Below are 21,335 nucleotides of genomic sequence, written 5' to 3' on the forward strand. Positions count from 1 at the left end.
TCTGTCTAATCAAAAATTTCTCATTTTAACAAGGTAAATTATATATAACAAAAGAATTATCAAGCAAGAATCAATTGCTATATAACTAGCCAGTATATTTGTGTTTGGCAAAATTAAAGAAAATACTCTATCATCAATCCTGTCTTTGTGAATCTAAAGTTTTAGATCAATATTTTATCATAACTAAGGAAAACTACAATTATAACTATCTAGTCTTCAACTCTATCAAAAACCTCAGAGGGATATAATATTACCAGAGTAAAAGGGCATTGGAAGCAACTTCCAAAACTTTAAAAATGACAGAGATATCTGGATGCCTGAACAGTCACCCAAAGTTCTTTTCTAACACTGGGGCATCCATCTTCAACCTAAAGGCCTAGAGCATCCAGCAGACTTTTCAGTGAAGCAGGAAATTTGAAGAACTATTCCACCTATATTGACAAAGCTCATCAGTTTCTTTCTTCTGTGTCCTGCAGAATGTCTGTAAGTTTCTTCTGTAAAGTAGGAACCTGAAGGACCATCCTGCCTTGTTTTAGTAAATTTTAGTGGTCATTTTCCTTTGGGTCCTGTATGTCCAGTTTGTACAACCTACTGTTAAGTAGTCCAGACAAAAGCAGTCTCTTGCCCAAATGGCTAGCCTTGTCACATTGAAGGCAAATTCCATAACAAGTTTTTTTGATGCCCAACATCCTCTTTGAAGTAATTGATATTGTCAAGAGCAGACGTGTCACACTGTTGAGAAAAGTCTACGTTCTTAAAACATTTTTAAATGTTTTTAAATTAAAATGTCATTTTTGTACATCTTTGAAGTGTTTGAAGATCACTTACCTAATTGAAATAGATCTTTGTATACCTAAAATAAAAAAACCCTAACTAATATGGCTATAAGTTTGACTATTATAGATGACCATTGATATGTATTTTTAATTATGTATTACATTTTAAATGAACTATATAAATATAATGCCTTAAACAAGAATAGAAATACAGATACAATATAACAAAATTGACCTTAAATTTGTATCAATAACCCCAAATCCATACCAATGTAAAGTATTTTGATATTAACAGTTGTTTTTAGATTAATGTAAACTCAATAATCTATCCCCTTTATACCTTAATAATGTACCCTTTTCCCCGTCATTTCTATATCATATCCCCCATTTTTTAGAAATAGATTGACTATGAATATTAACCTTTATAACTAAACCCTTTTAAATGAAAACAAACATTTATAAACAATATTTGAGGAATTTGGACATAGTTCTCTAGACTACCTCCTGCTGACTAGGGGCACTGGTAATCTTATGTAGACCCTGAGAAAATTTGAGATAATGGCCAAGTCCTGAGAAGACCAATTATAACCTTTGTTGATAGATATCACCTGTCAATATTCAGGAGGTTTCGGTTGATTAAATCTGGCCCATCTTAACCTGGAACAAATCCATAGCCTCTTGTTTCCTGTGGAAACAAAAACAAACCTGCTTCTCCAAGGCAACACATATTTTAAGTTCCATTTTACAAATATATTTTCTGATTTCTCTTCTAAAGTTAAGGCATTTTTAAACTATTAAGGTTGGTATATTTTATCAGCCTCTCTTTCAATTCCATGTCTCCCAACAGCTATATCTTGCCCATCAGCCATAAAAAAATTCAAAATCAACACAATAATATGCAGTACCCAGGCTCCCTGTGTACTTTCCATCTCTATGTGACTTTTTTATTGTTTATTTCTCTCTTTAAAGACTTTATTATATGATTTTTACCTAGTTCTTTATTTCTCTAACTGTTGATACCCTTTTATTTCTTTCTTAAGCCTACACACATTGTAAAACACATTGGAACCTATTCAGAGGGGTTTTTTTTTTTAATCTGGACCTCTTTTACTGTGTCACTTTTATACTTTTTTTTTTAACCACGTGAGCAAACCTTTAAACTGCTAAGCTGCATATACTTCTGCCCACAGCTTTGGTGGCTAAATTGGCCTACTTCTCGGGTCATAAAAATTTAGCCTAAAACTCACAACCCAATCGGAGGTTCATGACCAAGAACTGTATTAAACTTTTCCTAGAACTATAGAATGTTGATACTTGCACTGTGGCTGTCATTTTTTTTTACTTAGTTTAACATACTAGCTGTTCAAGAGCTCACTATCTTGCAGAAACTCTTAAAGGAGCCTTTTCTTCTTATTTAAAGCTTTCTCAGATCCTATGGGAATTCGAAAGCATCACATTGAGACGCCCTTTGTAGGTGGGTAGCTCTACTGGTTAGCTCAGTTGGTAGAACATGAGACTCTTTTTTTTTTTTTTTTCTTTTAGTAATTTTATTAAATTATAAAAAGTTTCCATTTACGCCCCTCCTCCCAACGCCCTCCCACTCCCCCCCTCCCTCTCCTCCTCCCTCTTTGTCCCCAAGGGAAGTCAGGGTCTCCTGCCCTGTGGGAAGTCCAAGTTCCTCCCCCCTCACTCCAGGTCCAGGAAGGTGAGCATCCAAACAGACTGGATCCCAAAAATCCAGTATATGCAGAGGAAACCAGTCCCAGTGTCATTGTCAATGGCTTCTCGGAAAGACTGCAGGCCAGCCACATTCAGAAAATCCAACCACATTCAGAGAATCTGGTTGGATCACATGCTCTTTCAGTCACGGTCCATCTGGCCTTGGTAAACTCTCATTAGATCCGACCCCTTGTATCAGTGGGTGATAGTATCCCTCGCAGTCCTTCGTCATTTTCTTCCTCCTTTTGCTCCTCGTTTGGAACTTGGGGGGCTCAGTTCGGTGCTCCAACGCGGGCCTCCATCTGTATCGTCATCCAACGCCAGGTGAGGGATCTATGGTGATAAGCAAAATATTCATCAGTATGGTCACGGGCCAAGGCTGGTTCAGGCACCCCCTCCTCTGTCCAGAGAACAATCTGGGGATCTCTCCTTGGACCTGGGATCCCATATATAATCAAGTTTCCTGTAAACTCTAATATGACTCCCTTAGTTGAAATATATTCTTCCCTGGTCCCACATTCATCTTTCCTCCCTTCCCCCCATCCCGGTCAACCGAGCTTTCTCCATTCCTCCCCTACTCCCTTCTCTCTAACCCTCTCCCCTTTCAACAACCCTCCCACCACCCCCCCCCCATGCACCCAAGGTTACCTGGGACTCTTGACTATTTCCTACCTCCTGGCGGATAGGTAAATAATCTTCATCAGGTTCGTCTTCTTATTTAGCTTCTCTAGGATCACGAATAATAGGCTCAAAGACCTTTAATTATGGTTAGAATCCACTTATGAGTGAATACATACCGTGTTCCTCTTTTTGGGTCTGGCTTACCTCACTCAGTAAAGCGTTTTCTATGTCCATCCATTTGCATGCAAAATTCAAGATGTCATTATTTTTTACCGCTGAGTAAAACTCTAATGTGTATATGTTCCACACCTTTTTTAACCATTCTTCTATTGAGGGGCACCTAGGCTGTTTCCAGGTTCTGGCTATTACAAATAGTGCTGCTATGAACATAGTTGAACAAACGCTTTTGTAGTATGTTTGGGCATCTCTAGGGTATATTCCCAAGAGAGGAATTGCTGGGTCCTGAGGGAGGTTGACTCCCAGTTTCCTGAGAAACCGCCACACTGATTTCCAAAGTGGCTGCACAAGTTTGCATTCCCACCAACAATGGATGAGTGTTCCCCTCATTCCACATCCCCTCCAGCATAGGCTATCATTGGTGTTTTTAACTTTAGCTATTCTGACAGGTGTAAGATGGTATCTCAAAGTGGTTTTGATTTGCATTTCCCTGATCGCTAAGGAGGTTGAGCATGACCTTAAGTGTCTTCTGGCCATTCGAAGTTCATCTGTTGTGAATTCTCTGTTCAGATCAGTACCCCATTTTTTAATTGGGTTAATTAGAGTTTTAGTGCCTAGTTTCTTGAGTTCTTTGTATATTCTGGAGATCAGACCTTTGTCTGATGAGGGGTTGGTGAAGATCTTCTCCCAGTCAGAAGGCAGCCTTTTTGTCTTACTGACAGTGTCCTTTGCTTTACAGAAGCTTCTCAGTTTCAGTAGATCCCATTTATTCATTGTTTCTCTTATTGTCTGTGCTGCTGGGGTCCTACTTAGGAAGAGGACTCCTGTGCCTATATCTTGTAGACTACTTCCCACTTTCTCTTCTATCAGGTTCAGAGTGGACGGATTAATGTTGATGTCTTTAATCCATTTGGACTTGATTTTTGTGCATGGTGATAGATATGGATCTACTTTCATTTTTTTACAGGTTGACATCCAGTTATGCCAGCACCATTTGTTAAAGATGCTTTCCTTCTTCCATTGTATACCTTTAGCTCCCTTGTCAAAAATTAGGTGCTCATAGGTTTGTGGGTTAATATCCGGGTCTTCTATTCGATTCCAAAGGTCGATTTCTCTGTTCTTATGCCAATACCAAGCTGTTTTCAATACTGTAGCTCTATAATAGAGTTTGAAGTCAGGGATGGTAATGCCTCCTGAAGTTCCTTTATTGTATAAGATTGTTTTGGCTATCCTGGGTTTTTTGTTTTGCCATATAAACTTGATTATTGTTCTCTCAAGGTCTGTGAAGAAGTTTGATGGGATTTTGATGGGGATTGCATTGAATCTATAGATTGCTTTTGGTAGAATTGCCATTTTTACTATGTTGATTCTCCCAATCCAAGAGCAGGGGAGGTCTTTCCATTTTCTGGTATCCTCCTCAATTTCTTTCTTCAAAGACTTAAAGTTTTTGTCAAATAGGTCTTTCACTTCCTTGGTTAGAGTAACCCCAAGATATTTTATGCTATTTGTGGCTATCATGAAAGGTGATGTTTCTCTGATTTCCCTCTCTGCTTCTTTATCCTTTGTGTATAGGAAGGCCACTGATTTTTTGGAGTTGATCTTGTATCCTGCCACGTTACTAAAGGTGTTTATCAGCTGTAGGAGTTCTTTGATAGAGTTTTTGGGGTCACTTATGTAAACTATCATATCGTCAGCAAATAACGAAAGTTTGACTTCATCCTTTCCAATTTGAATCCCCTTGATCTCCTTATGTTGTCTTATTGCTATTGCTAGAACTTCAAGCACTATATTGAAGAGGTATGGAGAGAGTGGACAGCCTTGTCGCGTTCCTGATTTTAGTGGAAAGGCTTTGAGTTTCTCTCCATTCAGTTTGATGTTAGCTGTCGGCTTGCTGTATATTGCTTTTATTATATTTAGGTATGATCCTTGTATCCCCAGTCTCTCCAACACCTTTATCATAAATGGGTGTTGAATTTTGTCAAATGCTTTTTCAGCATCTAGTGAGATGATCATATGGTTTTTTTCTTTCAGTTTATTTATATGATGGATTACATTGATAGATTTGCGAATGTTGAACCAGCCCTGCATCTCTGGAATGAAGCCGACTTGATCATAATGGATAATTTTTCTAATGTGCTCTTGGATACGGTTTGCCAGTATTTTATTGAGAATTTTCGCGTCAATGTTCATGAGTGAGATTGGCCTGTAATTCTCTTTCTTGGTTGTGTCTTTGTGTGGTTTTGGTATTAGAGTAACTGTAGCTTCATAAAAGGAGTTAGGCAATGACTCTTCTGTTTCTATATTGTGGAATACGTCAAGGAGTATAGGTATTAGCTCTTCCTGGAAGTTCTGGTAGAATTCTGCATTGAAACCATCTGGTCCTGGGCTTTTTTTGGTAGGGAGATTTTTGATAACAGCTTCTAATTCTTCGCGACTAACAGGTCTATTTAGATTGTTCACCTGTTCTTGGTTCAACTTTGGTATATGGTACTTATCTAAAAAAATGTCCATTTCTTTTACATTTTCCAACTTTGTGGCATATAAACTTTCGTAGTAAGATCTAATGATTCTCTGAATTTCCTCTGTGTCTGTGGTTATGTCCCCCTTTTCATTTCTGATCCTATTAATTTGCACGTTCTCTCTCTGCCGTTTGATTAGTTTGGATAGGGGTTTGTCAATCTTGTTGATTTTCTCCAAGAACCAGCTTTTTGATTCATTGATTCTTTGGATTGTTTTCTCTGTTTCTATTTTGTTGATTTCAGCCCTCAGTTTGATTATTTCCAGTCTTCTACTCCTCCTGGGTGAATCAGCTTCTTTTTTTTCTAGAGCTTCCAAGTGTGCTGTTAGGTCTCCAATGTGTGCTTTCTCCGTTTTCTTTATTTGGGCACCTATTGCTATGAACTTTCCTCTTAGCACTGCTTTCATAGTGTCCCATAGGTTTGAGTATGTTGTGTCTTTGTTTTCATTAAATTCAAGGAAGTCTTTAATTTCTTTCTTAATTTCGTCCTTGACCCAGGGGTGATTTAGTAGTTGACTGTTCAACTTCCATGAGTTTGTTGACTTCCTGGGGTTAGCATTGTTGTTGAATTCTAATTTTAATCCATGGTGATCTGACAAGACACATGTGGTTACTAATATTTTTTTGTATCTGTGGAAGTTTGCTTTGTTACCGAGTATGTGGTCAATCTTCGAGAAGGTTCCATGAACTGCAGAGAAGAAGGTATATTCTTTCCTATTTGGGTGGAGTGTTCTATAGATGTCTGTTAAGTCCATTTGATTCAATACCTCCAATAAATCTCTTAATTCTCTGTTTGGTTTCTGTGTGATTGACCTGTCCATTGGTGAGAGAGGAGTGTTGAAGTCTCCTACTATTAGTGTGTGTGGTTTGATGACTGCCTTGAGTTCTAGAAGAGTTTGTTTTATGTAAGTGGGTGCCTTTATATTAGGGGCATAGATATTCAGGATTGAGACTTCTTCCTGATGAGTTGTTCCTGTTATGAGTATGAAATGTCCATCTCCATCTCTTCTGATTGATTTTAGTTTGAAGTCGATTTTGTTAGATATTAGAATGGCCACACCCGCTTGTTTCTTAGGTCCATTTGCTTGGAAAACCTTTTCCCAACCCTTTACTCTGAGTAGGTGTCTGTCTTTGTGGTTGAGGTGTGTTTCTTGTAAACAGCAGAATGTTGGATCCTGTTTTCGTATCCAATCTCTAAGTCTGTGCCTCTTTATAGGTGAATTGAGTCCATTGATATTAAGAGATATTAATGACCAGTGGTTGTTGACTCGAGTCATTTTTTTTTTTTTTAGGTAGTAGAGTGTATGTGTTTTCCTTCTTTGGGTTGTGCTAGTGAAGGGTCGCTAGATGTCTGAGTTATTGTAGTCAGTGTTGGCAATGTTGGATTCCTTGGGATGTAATTTTCCTTCTAATATTCTCTGTAAGGCTGGATTAGTAGTTACGTATTGTTTAAATTTGTTTTTATCCTGGAATATTTTGTTTTCTCCGTTGATAGTGAATGAAAGCTTGGCTGGGTATATTAATCTGGGCTTGCATCCATGGTCCCTTAGTTTCTGCAGTACCTCTATCCAGGACCTTCTGGCTTTCATGGTTTCTATAGAGAAGTCTGGTGTAAGTCTGATAGGTTTACCTTTATAGGTTACTTGACCTTTTTCCTTTGCAGCTCTTAATATCCTTTCTTTAATCTGAATGCTTTGTGTTTTGATTATTATATGGCGAGGGGATGTTTTTTTCTGATCCAGTCTATTCGGTGTTCTGTATGCTTCTTGCACCTTCATAGGAATATCACTCTTTAGGATGGGAAAGTTTTCTTCTATAATTTTGTTGAATATATTTTCTGGACCTTTGGACTGCAATTCTTCTCCTTCTTCTACTCCTATTATTCTTAGATTTGGTTTTTTTATTATGTCCCATATTTCCTGAATGTTTTGTGATGAGAATTTGTTGGATTTGCTGTTTTCTTTGGTCAGGGCATTTATTTTCTCTATGGTGTCTTCATAATCTGAGATTCGTTCTTCTATCTCTTGTATTCTATTGGTTATGCTTGTTCCTGAAGTCTCTGTTTGTTTACCTAGATTTTCCATATCCAGCCGGTCCTCGCTTTGTGTTTTCTTCACTGCCTCCATTTCAGTTTTCAATTCTTGAACTGATTCCATTACCTGTTTGATTATTTTTTCTTGGTTTCCCAGGGTATCATTTACGAATTTACTTATTTCTTCAAACTTTTTGTTATATTTGTCTTCCATTTCTTTACTCATTTCTTCCATCTTTTTGTTATATTTCTCTTCTATTTCTTTAAGTGAGTTATTCATACCCTGTTTAAGAGACTCTATTGCTTTTATAATGACACTGTTTTCCACTTCTTCCGGTATAGGGTGTTCAAGTCCTTCTGTCATAAGATCGCTGGGATCTGGTGTTTTCGTGTTGTTTTTCAGATTGTTGGAGGAATTCTTGCCTTGGCGCCTGCCCATCTCTTCCTTCAGATGCTCTCCAATGGCTCTTCCCTCCGCTGGGTCTTTTGCTACTGGATTAATGCCCCTTGCTATCCAGGAATCACTTTGCCTGCAGCCTTAGGTTGCTGCAGGCAGGCTTTAGAACAAAGGGATTTCCGTCCCTTTGCACTCACCGCCTGTACGTCCCGCGGTGCCCACCCCGGCTGAGATGGAGGAATTTAAGCCCCGAAAAAAGGAGAGGGGAGGGTATGGGTTCCAGGCAGAAAGCTGGGATGGCGTTGCAGGAGAGAGGGATTAGCTGGGGAAGCTGCCCCTTTGGAGTAGTCAGGGAGATAAGGGTGGCGGGAGTATTGTGTGTTCCCTAACCGGCCTTGTGTGGCGATCAGGAACAATACACTTACCCCTCCACAGGAACAGAGCCCCTCGCTGGTCAGAGGTGCCCCTGCCTGCAGTCTTGGCTTGCTGCAGGCCGGCTTTTGGAACAAAGGGACTCCAGCCCCTTTGCACTCACCGCCAAACCTGGCCCGCGGTGCCCACCCCGGCTGAGATGGAGGAATTTAAGCCCCGAAAAAAGGAGAGGGGAGGGTATGGGTTCCAGGCAGAAAGCTGGGATGGCGTTGCAGGAGAGAGGGATTAGCTGGGGAAGCTGCCCCTTTGGAGTAGTCAGGGAGATAAGGGTGGTGGGAGTATTGTGTGTTCCCTAACCGGCCTTGTGTGGCGGTCAGGAACAATACACTTACCCCTCCACAGGAACAGAGCCCCTCGCTGGTCAGAGGTGCCCCTGCCTGCAGTCTTGGCTTGCTGCAGGCCGGCTTTTGGAACAAAGGGACTCCAGCCCCTTTGCACTCACCGCCTAACCTGGCCCGCGGTCAGAACATGAGACTCTTAATCTCAGGGTTGTGAGTTCAACCCCCACATTGGTTATCATTTGTAATTGGAGGTTTCTCTTGAGCCGGCCAGTTCCAAAATAACCACTCAGAGATTTAATATCTCTTATAAATGTTTGGCCAATGACTCAGGCATATTATTAGCTAGCTCCTATATTTAAATTAACATACATTTCTTATTATATGCTTTGCCACGTAGTTTGTGACTTGTTACCTTATTTTCTACATGTCTTGCTTCCTCAGTGCAAAGTCTGATGTCTCCCAGACTTTGCCCTTCTCCTGTATCTTTTCTTGGATTTCCTACTTGGCTCTATCTTGCCTTACCATAGGCCAGAGCAATTTTATTTATCAATCAATGATGGGGGCTAATATTCACACCATACAGAATGACCATCCCACAGCACTGTCCATATGGTTACTTGGAGCTCTTAAACTGGGGAAAATGCCTGTTATTGATGTTTTCAAAAGTAAAACAATGCAAAAGTTTTACACAGAGAAAAATCTTTTATGTAACCATATCCATGACAGCCTATCAAGCTATGAAGCTTAAATGTCATAGTGTATATGGGAAATCACTGTCTATGATTGTGTAACCACAGTTGATCCTAGCAAGCTCCAATGGATAGTTTTAACCCAATAATCATACAGGTGGCCTTGGAAAAATTAAAGGGGTCACTAAAAAAATCAAAAGACAAGAATCTAGGAAAGGAACTGGATGTGATGGGGGTCAGCAGTGGTAATCTGAAGGAGATATGAGAAAGTGGAGGGAGATTAATTATCTACGTGTACAAATTTTCCCAATAACAAAGTTAATTAGGAATAAGAATATAAGTTTTATTTACAAAAGAAACATTTTCTTTCTTGGTATGAGCTCAGTAATGGTGGCATCTCATATAGTGCTTCCTGTTTGCTTTCTTAATGAATACAATACATTCTTATTAATTATAGTCACCATGATAACAACAGATATGAACATGGAGATTTTGAAATTTGCAACAAAAGGCATAATTTCTATCTTGTAAGTAATAATTCCTACGTTTGTAACTCATTGAAGAACAAATCATTCATGTTGAAATTTTCTCCCAATTAGGTGACGTGATTATCTTTGACAACTGGCGCTTGCTCCATGGACGTCACAGCTATGAGGCAGGAACTGAGATATCCCGTCATATGGAGGGAGCTTATGCTGACTGGGATGTAGTGATGTCAAGGCTTCGTATTCTAAGACAGAAGGTCAAGAATGGGAACTGAGCTGGGCGATGATGGCACACATAGAGGCAAGTGGATCTCTGTGAGTTCGAGGCCAGGCTGATCTACAAGAGCTAGTTCCAGGACAGGCTCCAAAGCTATATAGAAACTCTGTCTCGAAAAACAAAACCAAAAACAAAAAATTGGGAAATGAATTTCCTGCCCTTAAATTTTAGTGCAAGTTTAATAACTGAATGTTACTTGCTATTCTCATATCATTATCAACATCATTTACATATTAATTTCTTTAAATCTGAACCTGTAACTTCTCTCTTCATAGTATTCTTCCTTGTAATCCTATTCAATGTCAACTCGTTAGATGTCATGATAGGGAGCTGTCTTAAGGCATTCCTTCTGTGGCGTGTGTATTCTAATTTCCTTTGCTTTCACAAGTGTCAGCAGAACATCTGCAGATAGTTTTGTATCAAGCAAATCTTTCTGACTAATAAATATATATATAAATAAAGCTTGTGTTTGAAATAAAAGGTCTTAAAACAGGTTCCTGATGAGTTACCTGCATGGTCTCATTTTTTCTGACTGCATACCATGATCTCTAGCATGCTTGAAAAGTCTTCAGACTTTCAAAGATCTATTTAATTCACTCATTTTGCAGGATTTTGTTGTCCATGCTTACAGAGCTCTCACTCACTTGATAGTCCTAACAGGGTTCGTAATACTTAAGTTATGAAAATAAATCCAAGTCTGTCAAATTAAAAGAAAAATCTAGTCTCCCTAAATTTGTCTTGGCTACAGAAATAGCCCCATACACTTTCAGCATCTCTGTCACCTAAAGATGAAGCATTCCTCCTCATTCCTTGCCTTCAACTCATGAATTCTTAAAAGATGCAGGCAACCTACTTGAGAGGATAAGATATTTACTCACCCACCTCGGGACAGCCTCACCAGCTGGTCTCAGCTTCCTGCACAACCACCACCATATAGGGATGGAATGCAAATGGCACAATGCAGCATGAAGTTGTAGTCTGTTGAGCCTCCCATTACGGTGGGATGGATAAGGAGCTTTGAAATTCTAGTTTGCTGAAATTCTGTTATCACCTACATATTTCATTTTGTATGCACTTGAATCTGTGTAAACTTCTTGTTTCTAGACATCTTTTTAAAACTTACCTATGTATTTCACATCCCGACTGCAGCCTCCCCTCCCTGCTCTCCTCCCGCTCCCTCTCCCCACATCCATATCCCCTGAGTTCCCCACCGTGCAGTCACCCCTCCCTCCAGATTCACTCAGAAAAGGGCAGGCCTCCCATGCGCATCAACAAAGCAGGGCAGGCACCTCCCCGCTGTATTCAGCCTGAGCAAGGTTATCCAGCATAAGGAATATGATTTCCGAGAGTCAAAGTACCAGGCACAACCCTGATCCCATTGCCAGAAATCCCACAAATAGACGCAACTACACAACTGTCACATATACGTAGAGGACTTAGGTCTGTCCCATTCAGGATGCCTGGTTGTTGTTTCTGCGAGTTCCCATGAGCCAGGCTAGCTGTTTCTGTGGGTTTCCCTCCAACATCCCTGATTCCCCTGGTTCCTATAATCCTGCCTCCCTCTCCCTCAGCAGGACTCTCTGAGTTTGTTCCAATGTTTGGCTGTGGGTATCTGAACATTCCTCCATCAGTCAATGGATGGTCCGCTGACAATCGGGGTGGTCACCAGTCCAATCACAGAAGATTACTGGTTCATACTGTGCATCTACTGCTGCCAGGAGTCTTCTCTGGGACCATCTCTAGGAACCTTTTTAAAATTAATTTTAGTTCACATACAAAGTAGGGGATTCCGTTGTGGCAGCATCATCTAAGCACATATTTGCTTCCTCCTGTGTTTTGCCTCATCTCCCATCTTGCTGTTGAAGGCTCTGGCCACTATATTGTTTAAGAAAGGAAAGACTGGGCACCTTCACCTCATTTCTGATATTAGAGGAAATTCTTTCAGTCTTCCTCCATTAAGTATGATGTTAGCTATAGAATGTCATATCTAGCTTTTAATATGTATGGGTATGTTTCTTCCACTCTTAGTTTGTCCCAACCTTTGACCATGAGGGAATACACAGGCTTTTTTTCTGAATCTACTAAGATGATCATGCCATAGCCTATTTGTGCACTGTATTAACATTTTATCAATTTGTGTTTGTTGAAAGCATCCTTGTATCCCCACAACAAAAGCAACATCACCCTCATGTATGATCCTCTTAGAAGTTCTTAGATTCAGTTTATAAGAATTTTATTAAGTTGCATTTATGTTTATCAGGAAAATTAGTCCATAGTCTTTTTTTGTAGGTTTGTCTGCTGTTATTGTGTCCTTATCTGGTCCTAGCATCAGAAAAACGCTGGCTTACTAAAAGATTTTTTTTTTTTGGCTTGCCTTCTTTTTCTAACTTGTCTACAGTCTGAGAAACGCTAATGTTTCCTTCTTTTAATGGTTTGGTAGAATTCAGCAGAGCCTCTGAGCCCTGAGCTCATCTTTACAGGAACAGTTGCTATTGCCACTTTAACGATTTACTTTCTATGGATCTATTTAAGATCCTTGTGACTCATTACCTTCATATCTTACTAATTTAATTTTAGCAAGTTGTGTGTGTCTCAAAATTCATCCATTTCTTTTAGAATTTCTAGGGATTTTAGATTATAAATTATCAAAACTTCACTAGTATCCTAAAACCCACTTGAAAGCACAAAAGACCACAAATGTCTGAAATAATCCTGAAGGTGTTGAAATTTTATATTTCATTGGAATCTATTATAACAATCTTCTTTTCATCCCTAGTGCTATTAACTTGAGTAATCCCCAATTCATTTATTTCTACCCTAAGCTTTATTTTGTTAACGATGGTATGAATCTGTTTGTGAATCTGTGCACATACAAGCACATAGATGTACCCTTGGAATCCAGAAGAGTGAGAAAGAAACCCTGGAGCTGGAGTTATAGGCAGTTGTGAGTCCTATGACATGGGTACAAGGAACTGAATTCAGGTCCTCAAAGTAGTAGGAAGTGCTATTAACTGCTGAGTCATATTATAGCCACTTTTCTACTGCTCTTTTTGGATTTGGCTTCTCTTTGCCGTTTAGAGTCTTAAGATGTATTATTAGGCTATTTATTTAAAACATTTTCTGTTTTTTTTTAAATGTGAGCACTTATGTCTATAAACTTTTCTCTTAGCCATATCTCAAATGTTCTGATAAGTTATACTTTTTTCATTTGACTCTAGAATTTTTTTTAATTTCTTCTTCAATTTCTTCAATAATCCAATGGACATTCAAAGTGCATTGTTCAATTCTTGAATATTTGCATAGTTTTTATAGTTTTTCTTTTATTAATTTCTAATTTTATTTTCCTGTGATCTGATGAATTATAAGAAACTATTTAAATATTTTGTGTTTGTTAAGACTAGAACATGTTCTGTTTTAGAGGTCTGGATAATAGATACTAACAGCAACAGTGGGTGTGGCCTCCTATAATGCTGTCTGAGGTAGATATACACGCAAAGCAGCCTTAGAATCCTTCCAGATGTGGATATGTACAAAGTGGCTGTGAAATCGACTGAAATGCATGTGCTTAGTGGCGGCACAAGCATGGCTTTCTGAAGCATGAATGGAGTTGTCGATGGCAGTCCTGGTCATGCATGGGACATCTCTGTGTGTAGGGGAAGCAATAGCATCTCCTTCTCCAGGGAGGTCTGCAGAAGTGGTTTGCTGGTGAAAACTTTATACAGGACAAATCATGGGGTCAATACGTATGAGCACTGTTAAAATCTGGGGAGTCCAGAAGTTTATGGTGCTATTAAGATACATCTTCCACCGAGCAGGAGACATGTGAAGTACCATGATGGCACTCCTTACATGGTATATGCAGACAGTCACTGGCATTCTGGTTCTTTCTATTCCTTTCCATACTGCTGCTAATTGAGTGCCCAGTGGTCCTTGGTCTGAAGCTATTCTCTTTCTTTTGCTTCACTGTGTTGCTATAGGTTCTAAATTGTATTCCTAAGATTCCCCAGAACTAACTATTTTTGTGGATAGTTACCTAAGTTTTTGAAAAGGAGTGAAGAAAATAATGATTTCTCCTATCCCATCTCATTTGTGATATGACTGATTCACTGCTTTTTAAAAGCTGCATAATTAATGGTAACTGATAAATGAAAATAAATCCTATCTGATACTATCTTACCTAAGAAAATTTAGAATTGGGTAACAATTCTGTTTCTTTTTTTCAATTTATTTATTAATTAAAAATTTCCACCTCCCATTTCCCTCCCACTCTCCTCACTCCCACTCCCTCTCCCTCTCCAGTCCTAAGAGAAGTCAGGGTGCCCTGCCCTGTGGGAAGTCCAAGGCCCTCCCACCTCCATTCAGGTCTAGGAAGGTGTGCATCCAAACAGACTAGGCTCCCACAAAGTCAGTACGTGCAGTAGAATCAAAACCCAGTTCCATTATCATTGGCTTCTCAGTCAGCCCTCATTGTCAGCCACATTCAAAGAGTCCAGTCTGATTACATGCTCGTTCAGTTCCAATGCATCTGGCCTTGGTGAGCTCCCATTAGATCAGTCACACCATCTCAGTGGGTGGATGCACCCCTCACAGTCCTGACTTCCTTGCTCGTGTTCTCCCTCCTTCTGCTCTTCATCTGAACTTTGGGAGCTCAGTTCAGTGCTCCAATGTGGGTCTCTGTCTCTACCTCCATCCATCGCCGAATGAAGGTTCTATAGTGATATCCAAGATATTCATCAGTGTGGCTTTGGAATAAGGCCAGTTCAGGCACCCTCTCCTCTGCTGTCCAAGGACCTAACTGGGGACATCTCCTTGGGATTCCTATCACTCTGGGTTTGTCTTCTTCAAGATGGCTATCAGGTCTTGCTTTGACTCTTGGAAAAACAGAACATTACTTTCCATCATCAATAATTCCAGTTCTGACCAGGAATAAAGTCAAGACATTCCAGACATCATTCACTGATAGCTGTCACAAACATTTCAATGTCATTCTAGCGCATTCAACATTTCAAATACACAGCCTGAAATCTAAAAGAAATCTTGTATAGAGAGTGGAATACAAATCGGGGAATGTGTTCTTTTTTCATATGCATATTTAGATTCACCGCATTCTTTTCCCTATCTGCCTTTGCACTACTGAGTATGAGGTCTTCTGTATCAAATCAACTTTGGTGGTAAGAATTGCAGTTTCTTGCAGGTGTATTAAATAAGGAATAAGACTTATGTGTTCTAAAATAAAATGACAGGTGCATGCTTTTTGAATCTCCTGTTCCTGCGGCCCCACCATCAGTCAAAGAGATGTATATCTCTATATGACCAACCGAGAACAACCCTTGCAGTAAAACCAGCAAATCTACAACAACCTATTGATAGAGAAACCTTGTGATTTACATCTATAGACACATCCAAATCTTCTGCAGCTGGGTCAGTACACTGACATTTCTTGGGGAAACCACAGTGATGATTGGGTTCACAAAGCATCAGTAACATTGGTTATTTTCAGTGTGACTTTTTGAGAATGCAAACTTTAACTCACACTTTCACTTACCCTATATATATATATATATATATATATAAACAAACCCTGAGGGGGTGGAAGGGTTGTAGGAGTCAGAGGAGCGGAAACACCTCAAGAATATGGACCACGGAATCAGCTAAGCAGGGCTGATAGGACATCACAGAAGCTGAAGCAACAATCACAGACCCTGTATAGGCCTAAGCATATATATTGTGATTGTATAATTGGGTGTTCTTTTGGGACTCCCAACAGTGGGAGTCAGGAGGTGTCTCTGACTCTTTTGTCTGTTCTTGAGATCCTTTTCCTCCTACCAAGTTGCCTTATCCAGCTTTGATATAAGAGTTTGTGCCTAGTCTTACTGTAACTTGTTATGGCATTGTTCAGTAAATATCACTGGAAAACATTCTCTTTTCCATTTAAGGGAATTTAGGAAGGAGTTTATCTAGGCTGGGGGGATGGGCTGGGAGGAGTGAAGGGAGGATAAACTGTGGTCAGGATGTAATGTATGAGAGAAGAATAGAATAAAACAAGCCCTTAGTACATTTTTTTTACTCACTGCTAATATCTTCTCATTATACTGATTTTGATTATTTGAAAACATCTATAATCAGTATATATCTGGACTCATAACAGGATAAACACTGGAAACATCATTTTCTCCAAGAATAAAAAGATGGGAAAATTCATTCTCTTCTATTTAGCAATTACAGTGTTTGGATAATCTCCAAATTGAAAAAAAAAAAAAGATCTGTGCCCCAAAATGGTGCTTTGCTTGCTTATTTAGCAACTCCTCCATGAATGTGAGCTGGACACCATGTACACAATGCTGTAACTATAGCACTGCAAATATCCCAATTTACCCATGCAGACAAAAAGACAGGGAATTAATAATGCCGAAAATTTTGAACACAGCTGTGCCCAGTGCTTCCAGGAAAGAATTAGTTTATAAGGAAACATAAGGAAGGCAAGGCACCAAGGAAAAAAAAAATGTTTTGCTGGGGCTGACAGAAGGATCTGTTTGCCAGGCCCTGATTAGACAGAAGAAGGCAAAGAGCCCTTTCTGGGTCTTCTCTTCACTACTGAAGGACCACATGAAAATAAGGGAAACCATTGTTGGATGAAGCAAAAGTGGATATTGCATGTGTGTGGACCATCTCTGAGGTGCTTCAGGCAGGAATGAATGCTTCCTTTGGGTCAGGAGATCAGAGCACAGTGTGGTCCATGGACTACTTATAAGCAAACTCTAGATATCCATAAGTGGAAAATCAACACCACAAATCATAAGTTACAAATATTATAACATTCTTAAAGGCTATCTCAGAAGCTCTGAAATAATCTCATCTACTGTTGATGGCACTGTTATTCGTACTTTAGGAAACAGTGAAGTGAATGCTGTTTAAGACAAATTTGTAAAAATAACTGGAGTGCTTCTTGCAGTGCCGTTTAGTTGTTTTTGGACGGAGCAAATGGAGTTCAGACTTTGAAGCAGTTTCAGCAAACTCTGCCTTTGGTAATTATCAGGCAAGACTCCCAGCATAACAGTTATAAAAAATAATAATAACGGTGTTTTCTCCCAAAAATTAGCCTTTAGTGGTACTCAACAGTTTGGCTAAATGCTTCTATTATGTACACAGTCTGAAGCTATAGATATCTCTTTCCCTTAATTACATCTGCCAGCCCCATCTGTTCCTTTTTCAAACCTTTAAAACTAAATTGGAATTAGGCAAAAATTATAATTTTAGCACAAGTGCAATTCCCTGTCAACTCACATTACCCACATTGTGCATTGGCTACTGGCTGTCGGTGTTGGAAAAAGGTGGGGAAGTGGGTGTTTGCGGTGAGTGATTTCACAGCCGAACCTTCTAAAAGGGCTCTCTAATTTGGGGCCACTGCCTGGGTCTCAGGCTGTTCTAGGCACACCATTTACCTTTGAAGAAAAATAAGAACTGTTCCCACCAAGACTAACCACAGTGATTATCAAAGATGGAATCACGCTATGGTTCTGGGTATAGAAAAAGAAAATAATTGGTTCATTCATGGTGAGAGTGTAAAAACTGGCTATCATAAAGAATAGCTCCTGCTGTGTAAAAGACTTATTTCCTTGTCTTTAAGAAATATTGCATGTTCATAAAAGTCTTCTTACATTGAGATACAGTGCTCGACAACCAGGATGAAAATACTAGCTCTTCTACAGGGAACATGGCTGGTTGAGCAAACCTTGCCTCTATCAGACACCCATTGTAAAAATAAGCAAGATCTTAGTAATAGATTTTAGAATTTTTAGTGATACATGTTTAATAAAAACTCAGAGACAGAAATTGGGGCTCAACCTGAAGGTCAGAAAAGCAAAACAGCCAGTCACTGGCTCTTACTTCTACCTCAGTCCGACATGGCGATGCTGCCTCCACAAATCTCAGAATGAAACTGTTTCTGAGAGCTGTCTCCTCCCACTTTATAATCCTCTGTAATACTGGGATTAAGGGTATGCACCACTAACACCTGGTTTCTATGGTAACTAGTGTGGCCACTGGGATTAAAGGTGTGTGTCATTGCTGCCTGGTCTGTAAGGCTGGGCAGTGTGGCTGTTTTACTTTTCTGATCTTCTGGAAGCTTTATTTATTAAAATACAAATGAAATGCCACTACATGTTAGTTTTGGGGGTTTTGAAGCAGGCATTTCACTGTATCGCCCTGGCTGTTTCAGCACTTGCTATATAAACCAAGCTGACCTTGAATCACAAAGATCTACCCTGACTCTGCCTCCCAAGTGTTGAGTCAAAGGCATATGCCAAGATACCCAGTGGATTGGGAAAAAAAAAACTGAAAAAAGGAGAAAATATAAAAGTGGTAATTTGGGTTTTTTTTTTAATTTTACATCCTGATCACAGTTTTCTCTCCCTCCTCCCCCTCCCACTCCTTTCCCTGCCTCCCCACCACCTCTCCCCCAATCCATTTCTCCTCTGCTTCTGGTGTAGGAGGGTCTTCTTTCTATGAGTTGCTTCCATTGATCAAATAAAGAAACTGTCTTGGCTTTTTGATAGGGCAGAATTTAGATAGGTGGAGTAGACAGAACAGAATGCTGGGAGAAAGAAAGCAGAGTCAGACAGATGCCATGGCTCTCTGAGATGGACGCTGGTTAGACTCATGCCGGTAAGCCACAGTCAAGTGGCAATACACATTAACGGAGATGGGTTAAACTAATATGTGAGAGTTAGCCAATAAGAGGCTAGATATAATGGGCCAGGCAGTGTTTAAATGAATACAGTTTCCGTGTAATTATTTTGGGTGTAAACTAGGCGGGCAGCCAGGCACTGAGAATTCAGCCTACCACTCCTTTTACAACTCTGTTCAGAAAGGCACAGACCTCCAATGAATATCAGTAACATATGGCATATCAAGTTGTGGTAAGATTAAGCAACTCCATTTGAATTTAGTCTGTGTAAGTCAATATAGTATAAAAAATAGGTCCCCAAGAGGCAGTCGAAGCATAAGGGTCAGTTCTTGCCCCCATTGCTAGGAGTTCAGCAAACAAATCAAGCCATACAACTGTCACATAGATGCAGAGGGTCTGGGTCAGTCCCGTGCAGGCTCCCTGTTGCTGGTTCAGATTCTGTGATTATCTTTGAACCAGGTTAGTTGTTTCTGTGAGTTTTCTTGTGATTTCCTGACCCGCTCTGGCTCCTACAATCCTTCCTCTATCTCTTCAGCTGGATTCTCCAAGCTCAACATAGAAGCAAGCTGGTGTAGCTATCCTATTACTCAGCAAAATAGAATTATTGACCTTTTATAGATCATCTCAGTTACCTGAGAATCTGGTGTATCACTATCAACTAAGAAGACTGCACGGTACACAGATGCAATGATACATATTACTACATACCCTTTCCCCAGTGTTCACTTGGCTAAAAAAAAAAAAAGTCTAGTCTAGTTTTCTCTCACATTTGATAAATTATTTTTTTAGAATGAGGAATCTGGGATTGGTAAGTTTTTGTTTTAATGTTTTGAATATTTTACTCTCTGTATTTGTTTGTATGATCTCTTCAATCTGATAGGAATCTAATGATTAGTTCTCTGCCCTGAGGGTACACTCACTCACTATGATTTTGATCTTGGATATGCTATGTCTAAATTTTCATTTGATTCTGGTTTTGATATCTACCCTACTTTGTGTTCTCTGAGAATCTTGCATCTGTGACATATGATAATGAATGTCTGACATTGATTATCGAGTTATTGGTCCTTGATCCTTCAAGCATTGCTTCAGTTGTTCCATAGTTCCCTGTGTGCTGTTTCTATTTTTTTTCCTCTTTTTGATCTTGCATTTGAAAAATTTCTATTGTCATATCTGTACATATCTGTACATCAGAGATTCTTTCTCCGGTCATGGCTGGTGGTCTATAGTGGTTTTTATTTCCATCATTTTTTGACCCCTTCTGTGAGCTTCCATCTTTCTGATTATGTCATCTGTCTCAATGAGGGTTTTTCTTACTATAATAAAGCACCATGGTCAAAAGAAACATAGGAGAAAGGGTTTTATTTTATTTCATAACTCTTAGGTCACATTCCATCACCGAGGGAAGTCAGGGCCGGAATCTGGAGACAGGAACTGATAAAGAGGTTATGGAGGAGTGTTGCTTACTGGCTTGCTCCCCATAGCTAGCTCAGCCTGTTTTCACCCCAGGACCACCTCCCATAGGACGGTACCACCCACAATGGGCCGGGCTCTCCCACATCAATCACTAATTTTAAAAACAAATCATGGGTTTGTTCACAGGCCAATTTGGGGTGTAAATTTTCTCAGTTTAGGTTCCCTCTTCAAAATGATTCTAGCTTGTATCAGGTTGACATAAAACCAGCCAGCACATCATCCATTTGGCCTTGTATAATATGTTTGTTCTTCTATATAGTGATCACAGACTCAATGATTTTCTGTTTTGATTTTTCCAAAATTTCTTCTTTACTTAACTGACTTTTCCTCAATTATACAGAAGCTTTTGGTTTCACGAGGTCTCCCTTGTCAATTGTTGGCCTGAATTCCTGGGTAAAGAAGTTCTGTTTTGAAAGTCCACTACACCTCTATCTGGTAGGATAATGCCTATGATTTCTTCTTGCAGTTTTAGTGTTTAAGGTTAAAATTGAGGGGTTTTTTCCCCACTTGATGTTAATTTTTGTGAAGGGCAATAGATACAGATGCAGATACAGTTTCGTTCTTCTGTGTGTAGACATCAAGTTTTCCAGAGCTATTTTTTGAAGAAGCTTTCTTTTCTCCCATGTTTGTTCTTGGCAATTTGTAGAGAGTCAGATGGCTATATCTATTACACTGAATGTTTGTAACATTTAAATCTTTTGCTAGAGTAAAATGCAGTTGCATTTTCTATTTTGTTCCATTCATCCACATTTCTGATTTTGTGGCAGTA

General features: G+C 39.5%; 1 protein-coding gene across 3 annotated transcripts in view; it reads left to right on the forward strand.

Annotated features, from left to right (window-relative positions):
- The window catches only part of Bbox1 (gamma-butyrobetaine hydroxylase 1), a 56,110-nt gene extending 45,212 nt beyond the window's left edge, over window positions 1–10,898 (forward strand). For all 3 annotated transcript variants that reach the window (XM_048443712.3, XM_085696748.2, XM_087911336.1), the window contains one exon: window positions 10,242–10,898. In XM_048443712.3, the coding sequence (XP_048299669.3) occupies window positions 10,242–10,402 (161 nt within the window). In that variant the 3' untranslated portion in view covers window positions 10,403–10,898. The remainder of the gene's footprint in view (window positions 1–10,241) is intronic.
- Window positions 10,899–21,335: the final 10,437 nt, after the last annotated feature.

This window comes from Myodes glareolus, chromosome 10 (assembly GCF_982192425.1).
Source record: "Myodes glareolus chromosome 10, mMyoGla1.1, whole genome shotgun sequence".
Taxonomy (NCBI): domain Eukaryota; kingdom Metazoa; phylum Chordata; class Mammalia; order Rodentia; family Cricetidae; genus Myodes; species Myodes glareolus.